Source organism: Trichomycterus rosablanca, chromosome 6 (genome assembly GCF_030014385.1).
Source record: "Trichomycterus rosablanca isolate fTriRos1 chromosome 6, fTriRos1.hap1, whole genome shotgun sequence".
Classification (NCBI taxonomy): domain Eukaryota; kingdom Metazoa; phylum Chordata; class Actinopteri; order Siluriformes; family Trichomycteridae; genus Trichomycterus; species Trichomycterus rosablanca.
The window spans coordinates 43,562,018-43,572,649 of record NC_085993.1 but is presented as its reverse complement, the minus strand read 5'-3'; the positions used below and the strand labels follow the sequence as shown (position 1 = coordinate 43,572,649).

Genomic DNA, 10,632 nt, shown 5'->3' with positions numbered 1-10,632 from the left:
AGTCGTTTACCATGGCTCCTTGACTTTCTAGGGACCTACAAATTGCCAGGCAAGCTACCATATTTCATAACAGATGTTTTGTTGCAAATATGCGATTCAGGCCCTTACTTAATGTTTCTGAATTTGTATTGTTTCAAAATTATTAATTATCTTTGCCCAGGGGCCCAGACTATCCTTAATCCGTCCTTGACTGGCACCATGGCCAGTTTGTATTCCTGTCAAGTGCCCCGTGTGTTTAGGGTAGAAAAACCGTTAATAAAGATGACCTTATTGACTTTAAAGGTATAGAAAGAAAATGACACATCTTTAGGGTTGTTAGAAAGTCTGAAGCTAAAAACGATTATGTCACACAGGTAGTAAGGAGTAATAGCAGTTGTAATCTTACTAGAGGGCAGTAAAGTAACACGTTTCTCCATCAGCATGAAGGACAATGTTTACTGCCTCATCAAATCCACAGAAAAGTACAGAAGAGGAAACGTTGGGCTTCTTTTCTCCCATTACACACCAATACAAGCCTACATACAGGCACGTGCACAGATAGACCCCTAGTGGTGCTCAAGCACCTGCCCTTTTGCCCTGGATGAGAAAAGTGCCCTTTCTGCTGGAGCACAATTTTTTTTCTACATTCATCAATATTTAAAATGAGGTTTACAAATGAGGAATCATTTTGCTAGGTAATTAACATTACAAACTAATATATGTAGAAGGCTAAATATAATGCTCTATAGAACAGCATACAAAAAATGATGAATAAATAGGAAAATGTTATTTAGCTGTCTCTTTGATTTTATTGGCATAATAATAGCCCCATTGTTAACATTAACTACCCAAAGTGGGTTTCTGATTTGAAATCAAAGGTAGGTCTTAAGTTGAGCTACATGACAGTCTGGTGAGGTAAATTGATATTAGTAATGGTATATTATTAGTGTAATGCTTCAACTCTGTCAGAAAACAGTAAAATGATGTATACTGTGTTCTCCCCTTTATAGAGATTCAGTAAGTCACTCTTGATTATTATGCACAACATTGATTTATCTCATTTACAATTATTATTTAATATATTGTTTGGTTACTGTTTTTCATTTATTTATGCAATTTGATCATTTGAGTTATTTGATTAGATGTGTATTGATTGTGTTAACAAAAATAAATATATAAGTTAAATATCCTACTGTTTTTTTGTTTTTTTTTATTAATAATTTTGGCAATGGGTGCTCTTTCTTTTGGCTTGAGCTCCTGCCCCCAAAAATGTCTGTGCACGTGCCTGCCTACATACATATGACAAAAAATACGTGGACACAAAATTCCAAAACCCTAAGCAATATGGGGTATATATTTGCCGGTATAATGACCTTCACTCTTCTGGCAAGACTTTTCACCAGACCGCAAAGTGCCTTTAGTTTTTTTCTGAAACCAGGCACTGACACTGATTGTCAGGAGATTATTAAGAGAAAAAAAAAATGCAATTAATGTTCCAGTTCATTCAAAAAGTGTACAGCAGGACTGAGGTCAGGGCTCTGTACAGGCCACCAGAGTTCCTTCACACCAAATTTGCCCTTGCTTTGTGCACAGTCATGTTGGAACAAGGAAGGGCCTTTCTTAAACTATTATAAACAGTTCTAAATGATTTTATACACTTGTTAACAATAGGTCTGCATAGGAAAAACAAACAAAATAATTATATTGAATCCCACTGGAACATTAAGTTAACGTCATTAAGTTAACGTCAAAAAAAAAAAAAGAGAAAGAATTGTCAAACCATTACACTAGAAAAGCAAACCTTTTGTTTTGCTGTTGTCTCAAAGATGTTTTCGACAACACTCGTTTTATTTACTTATATAATTTGTTACTATTTCTATGGCTAAAGTTAGGATATTGTTAATACATTTGAACTAAATGCATGTACTAGAGTCAAAATAACGAATGTGGTTGGATACTTGTTTTCATCCTGTAGTTTTCATTAGCTATGGTGCTGCCTATAGCTCTTCAGTTATTGGTGTAGTAAACATCCTCCTTCAAGGCAGGGAATCAAATCAGATACACTCATCTAATTAACAGTCACATGGAGCAAAGTTTTTCATCTTCCCCAAAGGATCATGTATACCACTGCCTAATATGTCATACTTGCACATAAAGCAACCATCCTAGTTTGGTTATGCTATATACAATAGAACCAGAAACAGATCCCGATCCCACCAGAACACTAAAAGTAAACAAGCACTGCAGGATGGAGGAAAGAAAAGCATATCCATATAAGGGTATAGTCACTCCACAACTTTTTTGAAACCTCAGTAATTTATTAATTTACAACAATACAACATAATGGAACGGGGCACAAAGTGAGCTACTAACAGACTGTTGAAATGGACAAACTTGGTCACCTCCCACAGCTTACAGTGAATCCACAATGATAAAACAATGGTTGGACCAACATGGTGGAAATGTCTGGGAAGCAGTGGAATTCAATTCAGTCAGACCACTGGGGGTTGGTTCATGGTAATAACTTTCAAAAAACACTCTGGTAACACACAAGCTTCCATGGCTGTTTCAGGAATGGTAATGTAACACAAACAGGTCAAAGGCACTTAATAAAAAATACAATGCAGCTATGGACAGACAGATGGGCATGTGCATAAAGAATGGAGGGAAGAAATAAAGTCAACTTGTATTTTTTTTCTTTCATCTTCAACCGCTCATTACCATCCTCACGAGTTCTGCATGCAAGAGGAGAGAGAACAAAATTAGTACAAATCTAAAATATTTTATTTTAGACCAGCATCATACAAGTTCAAACCCAGCACACATCCAGTACTAAAGGAGAATTATATATTTATGGTGTCCTGGCTCTCAGTCAAACACTTCCATGGAAACCCAGTAACAAACAGAGCTGGAATACTGCAGCCTGGGTGAGTTAAATGAAAAGCAATAAAAGAGATTATCCAGGCTCACAGGAAGCTGGAACGTGTTAGGGTTAGCACAATCCCATATAAGGACAGAGAAAAATGGAGATACACAGGAAGAGGGGAAAGGCAGACCACTGGAGTCCTAAAATAAGGTCAGGAACAGCATGAACCCTCAGATCACCACATTTCAAACCACAAAACTACTTAGCGTCTCTACTTCAGACAGAATTCCCATAAGCCGATTAAAAAGTGTTAAGTCAATTTAAAGGATTATCCTTAAGTTTTTATGGGTTGTTCTTGGCTTTCTGTTCATATTTTTTAAATGTCTTTTAGAAAATGCTCCTCAAGATCTGAAGTACACTATGCATTCACAATCAAAAAATTTTTTTTTTGATTACAGTATTTATGATTGGCCATGATTGGTCCAGTCAGTTATTTTTAACAAGATTCCAGGACCAAAAACAGTTAACAGCAGTAAGGAAAAAAAAACATTACAAAAAAGAAACCGTAACGGAAGGAGACCTTCCATTCTCCTTGGGTGGCCTAGATGCTAGTTTGAATGAAAATGAAACCCAGACAGGCGATCAATCCATGTGGGTCCTTCAGTTACACTGTATTCCTCCCACAAACAGAAAAAAAGCAAACTGACAACTATAAATTGCCATGTGATTAAGTGCAAGGTAGACAGGGTACCAATCAGTGTTTCCAGGTGGCACTACACCCACAACACTGACTAAGATAAAGCAGTTATTAAACACTAGAGAATATTTGGTGTATTAGAGCCTTTTTTATAACTTTATATAAGCTACAAGCTTTTTCACATTGGTTTTGTACTTGCGCTACGAGGCTGTCTGATGAATTGATTAACTACATTTGGGTTAAAGGAATTTCTGTATAAACAGTTTATGGTCAAAAGGCTATTCATGAATCACATCCATACTGTTTAAACCTAGTAAACAGGAAAAGAAAAGGGTCTGCTAAAGGCAGAGTATATCAGAGGAGGCCAGCCAGTTCCAGCTACCAACATGGTTAGCATAGCAGCATCCTGCTTTAAAGGTATCTTCTAGCCACAAGCAGATATGCTACATGCTAGGCTACAGAAAGAAAGGGCAGGAGAGATAAATATATAAACCCATTAAGAATCGTACCCTACACTCAGCCGGCCATGATGTGGCGCACAAAGGCTGTCGGGCAGGGAGGAACAAAAACAGACATTACACACAAAGCACACAAAATAAATCCACAAATTTTCCCAACAATTATGGATACTAATGATTAACTTATAACTGTCAAAAGTCAACAAATCAATTAATGCTGTCAGTTGAAAAGGTCATTTAAATTCATTTCCAACAACTGACATTTGATCTAAAGAGCTCAGACTGCTGCTTTGCGACTCACTCTCACATTCAGTTTGTACGCTACAGCTAGGTTTACAAACTAATTTAGAGGAAGCGTGCTGCTGTTCTAATCCAAACTTTAATGCTTATAAAATTAAAAATCAAGAATGGCAGAACTCTTACGGCATAAATCACAAACACAAGCTGTTGTATCAGCATGGAGTCTGACTACAAATGCTAATCTGTGTGAACCTTGAAATAACTATACTGTTTTATCAGGAAGAGCTTTTATGTACTGGCAGCATCTCTATTAATTATGATTAGCATGTTTAGTTAGCCCTTGTTATGAACTGTTTGCAACCAGCCACCATTTAAATCTGTTCTATTGAAAATATGTTCTAACTGGTTCTGCACACTGCTCATGTTTATTTTCACATATGCTGTTTTATTAAAGTATAAAGCTTTTTTGTTATGAATTTCACTGATGTGTTTAATATTTCGATGATACGCTATGAGCTTGGTAAACATTTGATTTTCATTACCTTCATAATTGATGCAGCCATTGGCATCCTCATGCCCTGCCAGCAACGTCTCAACCTCCTCTTCTGTCATTTTCTCACCTACAGGCAAACACACATTAGAGAATTTGCTTGCACAGACATTATACTGTCAGCATCACAGAGAAAAAGCGATCAATACTCAGCTCCTAATAGAGCACATAGTTGTGAAAAGTACTGAGAACACTCCTTACCCAGCGTGGTCAATACATGACGTAGCTCAGCACCCATCACTGTCCCATTGCCCTCTTTATCAAACACTCGCAAGCCTTCTACAAAGTCCTCAAATGAACCCTGGTCCTTGTTCTTTGCAATGGCCTGAAGCATGGGCAGAAACTGCTCAAAGTCCAGCATTTTAGTGTTCAACTCTAAAAAAGCCAAAAAAAAGAAGGAATGAACACATACCTGGGTTAATTACATCCATCCCTCCATATGTCCATTTAGATTAGATTCAACTTTATTGTCATTGTGCAGAGTAAACAAGTACAGAGCCAACGAAATGCAGTAATTTAATGACTAATCACAGATGTAGCAGGTGGAAGAACAAAATTGTACACCACTTAATTCTAAATGTGCCACACACAAACACAGAGCAGACTAAACAGATACTCTTTAACTCCTCTGTTTTATTAATAAGATGCCAGTGTCCATTCGGGTAACTCTAGAACTGTTACGAACCACCATCTATTTCCACTTATACCTTAAGGTCCAAACATATCATATAACAAGACAAAAATAATCAGCATCTGTACACAAAAAACACAAAAAACTAGGTATGTTCTAGCTATTTTAAATATTAGAAAAATAAATATTTTTAAAAAATATTTTAAAATTGAATGTAATTGGCTTATTGTGAGCTGCATTTATCCACAATTCATCTGGTACAAAGTCATCACTTCTAACAAAGTATTCAGAGGAAGAATAATAGGTTAAGACAACCAAAGTTGTCTCACCCACCCCCAACGCAAAAAAACCCCAGAAAAACAGGGCATCCTCAGCAGCATTAAGTCAAGTGGGTGTTCTCACCTTCAGCTTTGGGGTTGCCGAGCACTTTGAGAACTTCTGCATTAACAGGGTTCTGTCCCAAAGCACGCATCACATCCCCACACTGACTGTAGCTGATCTTGCCATCTCCTGTCCGGTCAAAGAGCAGGAAGGCCTCCTTAAATTCTAAGGGGGAAAAAAACAGTAAAATGAAATGAGAAAGACCAGTAAAGGCAAAGGTTTAAAATGTAAAAGTAGTAAATAAAAGCACATGCAGGTAATTTTGGTTTTAATTCTTTGGCTTCTCACCAGAACAAACATAAATGTACAGTTAATTGACCTAAACATGGTTGACTTAAACATAACAAACAAGCTCAACTTTTTTGAGTGCCCCCCCAAGACATCAAGCACTCCCAGCACATGCTCAAAGTTTTCATTTCTCCTTTAAAAACACACAAACTACAAACAACTGTGCACACAAACAGTTAATAAGATTAGATGTCTAATCATGTTCTGATTACAGAATGCACATAAAGTCATTGTGCACCATGGAGCAGAAGCAACCCAAACTATTTATGTTTATTTAATTATAAAAACATTGTTTTTTGCAGCGCTGATTTTACACAAGCTTCTAATGCCCAAATAAAAACCTAACACAACTCACATTAACACTATAAATGCACAATCAATCCCATACCACTTTAATCAATGCAAAAACAGTTGTTCACATTAATGGTGTTTGCGTTTGAAAGGATTAATCAAAATAACCATGCAAATAGATGAATGACTTTGCTTTTCACAGTTTACCAAGTAAAAACAAGTCTGCTGATCGCACATAAAACCCACTCAGAAGTATTTTATATACAATCCTTTTAGTTCTTTTGTATTAGTATTAAGCACAAGCTGTGCAATTCTACACCAATGACATGACTCACATTTCTAGAGTCATATGCAGTAAACTACAATAATTTATAAAGAAATTGTGTATTGTAAAATTATGGTGTAACACTAATTACAACAAATGTGTGCAAAAGAAATCTGTAATAAGGATTTAGGATTTAGGAAAGGCTGTAATCAATTAGAAAGGTCACTGTAATGGGATAGAATGTAATGATATTAAATAATAGCTTGGGTGACATTGTGGTAAAGCTTATAAAATAAATGCTCAAAAATAACAAAAACTTCAATTTTGGGGAGCCAGACTTGCATTCTTGCATGTTCTTGCAGTGTCTAAATGGGTTTCTTTAACACGCAAAAGGTGGATTAACTACTCTAAATGCTTTAAAAGTGTGTGAGTAAATAGTTATCCGTGATGCCCTGTGATGAATTGGTCCAGGTTTCATTTCATCCACACACCCAGTGTTTTGATTAGGTAAAAATCTTTGTTGTTTTTTTACAGCATATGGTATGCAGTTGATTACAGCTATTTTAATAAAAGCTAAAGTATTCACTTGTACTGAGTGTAGAGTGGATTTAAAGTTCAGACTAGACTGGGAGTAAGAGTTTGCCTGGGGTAATGATGAAGTTTAGGGCTTTGAGTAACAGGAATGCAGGCTGACTCTGAAGGCACACTTTACTACACTTCTAACCTTATATGGTAAAGGGGAGTGCAGGAGGAAAAGCAGCATGAAATCAGCCAGAGAGGAGGAAGTGACAACCCCCGAAAACAGAGGCAGATGCCGCCTAAAAAGGCCTTAATTCAGCTCCCATCCATGCTTTTGGTGTGCAATAAACAATGCACTGATTATTTCTTCATTCTAAACAGAAATTCTCTGAGAAAGGAAACGCTAAAGCTGTTACACAATAGCCGGGACTTCAGTGATCAGATCAGTGTGGACACGCCTTTCAGATAGTGCTACACAGGGACGACACAGAAACTCCGAATACTGTAGTACGTTTTCGTTTTGTAAAATGCTGTATGCACTTAACTTCCATTCCTGCACATAATATCGATTGAACAACACAACACTTCTGCAGTCATCGCCAGCGGTTAAAGATAATGGTACATTTGAGAACATATATTAGTAGGTTTTAACAAGACAATCACACAAACGCAGTGTCTTGTATTAGTAACATCACATCACATCTCTGTGCCAAACAATCATAAGTTAACAGAGCTCTTAAAGTCTATAGTATTAATGATTTCATTCATCTGTTAAACACTCGACGTTCTCGCAACATTAACACAGTTCGTTCACTCACCAGCCGGTACCTAGCAGTGAATAATACCTGCCAGACATGAACAAGAAGAATCGGAATAATCTGAACTGTACAGTGTTGAACACAAGTCTGAGACAACCGATACAAACCTTTATACTCAAAACATAGCGAAATGTTTAAAGCAAACCCTACAATTCTACCAAAGCCATCTGTGTAAATGAAGCTGCACTGTGTTCCCATTTCCTTTATTATTCTTTAATAAATAATCCCTGATTCGTGTTACATGGAAACCTTAAACCTCCCCGAAATCAGTGCACTATTAAGGATATTACACAAAGCGAAATGAAGTTGAATCCTTATATAATATTAATAATAACGTTAACTCAGTCTAGTGCAGCTGACAGAGCAAAATGATAATAAGCACAGCGTTTACTCACCAAGGATCTGATCCTCCGTGAAGTCAGACTGAATGGGATGCAAAAAAAACACATAATTAGAGAGATATAGAACAAGGAACATAGCGGGTACAATAAATACACAGCAGCACAATATAATGCATTCGACTAGCGGTTGTGGCTAATATTATTTATGCAGCTTGCTACCTAGCTAGCTATTTTAGCTTAATCTTCTTGGCCTGTCTGCTAAAGCTTCACAGCACGCTTTTTAACATTCAGAAGACACTCCTAGATTAAACAAAACTGTTTTGTTGTGGTGTTATATAAGATTCCGGATGAATTCCGAACCGCTTACCATTAGGACAGATGAGGGTTGGACAGGCAGCGGTGAAAGAATGTCGGAACCCTGAGCGACTACCTCTGACACGCAGCAGCTGGAATATATAGGTATGACGTCACCTCTATTCGAAGAGTACCGGCCAATCAAATGGCGAGAGCGGAGGCGTCACATCTCCGTGCAACATCAATTCATTTTCCCCAGTCAGTTCCATTCAGGAATGTGTGCGCTTATTTAATACTCTACTGTCCTACTATTATAAAGAAGCAAGACAACAAGATCCGACGGAATTGTTCAAATAAATGCATCAAAAGCATAAAAAATAGCCCTACAACATAGGACTGGTCTGGCTTTTTACATTCCAGCAGCCCATCGTGATTCCAACAGCTTTAATTCCACCCCCATCTTTACAGCTCACAAATGAAAACATGACACTCCTTTGTTAAATGAATAACATAGTATCAAGGATACTATGCTTACTAGTGCCAAAACACAGTTACTGTAGTTCACATTGTGACTGCTACAGCCATACTTAATTGCCAGTTTTATCAGGCGCACCCACCATACGATTACTGTCTGTAGTATTCCTTTAGCAGACATGCACTATTTTTTTAATTTGGTTATTAGGATTTTACCGTCATGTTTTATACTTTGGTTACATTCATGACAGGACAGTCTGCGTGGGTTTCCTCCGGGTGCTCCGGTTTCCTCCCACAGTCCAAAGACATGCAAGTGAGGTGAATTGGAGACACTGAATTGTCCTCGACTCTGTTCGATACAATCTTGAGAAGTGATGAATGTTGTGTAATGAGTAACTACCGTTCCTGTCATGAATGTAACCAAAACGTGTAAAACATGACAGTAAAATCATAACAAACAAACATGACCGGACAGGTAATTACTCATTACACGAGATCACAGTTCACAAGTTTAATGTCAAACACAGTCACAGACAATTTTGTCTCTCCAATTCACCTCACTTGCATGTATTTGCGAGGAAACCAGAACTCCTGGAGGAAACCCACGCAGACACTGAGAGAACATGCAAACTCCACCCAGAAAGGACCCTGAACATTACACCTGGGGATTGAACCCTTCTTGCTGTGAGGCAACAGTGCTACCCACTGAGCCACCATGCCACCAGCCATGCACTGTTAACCAGCTTTAGCTTCAGTATCAATCAATTGATCAAATGAAAACAGTACTGTCCAAATATTGTTTGGGTAATTAACCATTCTTAGCACAGCAGTTACAATAATCTGGTAATAGTATATGTGGCGCTGGTGAGACTTTATCCCACAAATTATCTAGGCCATGCAAGTAAGCAATCAGTCTTCAGTTATTCATCAGCTCGTTTGGGTCTGATGTCTAAATTAACGACTGATCGAGTTTCTTGGCCAACAAGATTAAACATGAGCCAGGTTATTGTTCCCATTGAATTCCTCTCATGACATGTAATGCCCAGTATCATGATACTCTTCCCTGCAAACTTGATTGATATGGTGCTGTCCAAAACATACACAACCACTATTTCAACCAAACAAGTTGAGCTAAACTATTGCCAAATAATTGGCAATTTCATCTGGCTATTGTGTAATTTGTGTAAATGTATGCCAGTTTGTGTAAATCTATATGTACACATTTTAAGCATGCATTTCTCTGTTCTTTTTTAGTGTTCTGGTGTTCATTATGTAACTGCTGTTCATGCTGTTTTCAAGCTTTTCTTAGTCTAAAAGCAATGTTTATGATAAAGATGTTTGCACTATGTAGCCAGTTTAATTTAGCTCTAGGAACTTCAGGAAGCTTCTTTACTTTTACAATGATTGCTTCTCCTTGTGCAGAATCTTCCCAACCAAAAACCTTTTTATAATACACTAAAATAGCACTAAAACATTTTTTATATGCAACGTTAATTTCCAGATATTATTTTGTTACTTTTACATATATGCATTTGAGAAA

At 37.3% G+C, this 10,632-nt stretch overlaps 1 protein-coding gene across 2 annotated transcripts; it reads right to left on the bottom strand.

Annotated features, from left to right (window-relative positions):
- Positions 1-2,276: 2,276 nt before the first annotated feature.
- On the bottom strand, positions 2,277-8,756 carry myl6 (myosin, light chain 6, alkali, smooth muscle and non-muscle). Of its 2 annotated transcripts, XM_062997937.1 has the most exons (7): positions 8,692-8,756; positions 8,379-8,406; positions 5,824-5,967; positions 4,992-5,165; positions 4,783-4,860; positions 4,052-4,087; positions 2,277-2,714 (listed from the first exon to the last, which is right to left on the bottom strand). In XM_062997937.1, exons 1-6 carry the CDS (start codon positions 8,692-8,694, stop codon positions 4,059-4,061), a joined length of 456 nt encoding a protein of 151 aa, XP_062854007.1. In that variant the 5' UTR covers positions 8,695-8,756; the 3' UTR covers positions 2,277-2,714; positions 4,052-4,058. The 2 variants fall into 2 exon arrangements, with proteins under 2 accessions (XP_062854007.1, XP_062854006.1); XM_062997936.1 differs by lacking the exon at positions 4,052-4,087.
- Positions 8,757-10,632: the final 1,876 nt, after the last annotated feature.

Bases quoted from the DNA above. Each gene is read 5' to 3' on its own strand.
- myl6 (XM_062997937.1), bottom strand. The intron at 5,166-5,823 runs GTGAGAACACCC...TGGCTTTTTTAG, and splicing joins CGGCAACCCCAAAGCTGAAG to AGTTGAACACTAAAATGCTG. The intron at 4,861-4,991 runs GTAAGGAGTGTT...GTTTGCCTGTAG, and splicing joins TCATGTATTGACCACGCTGG to GTGAGAAAATGACAGAAGAG.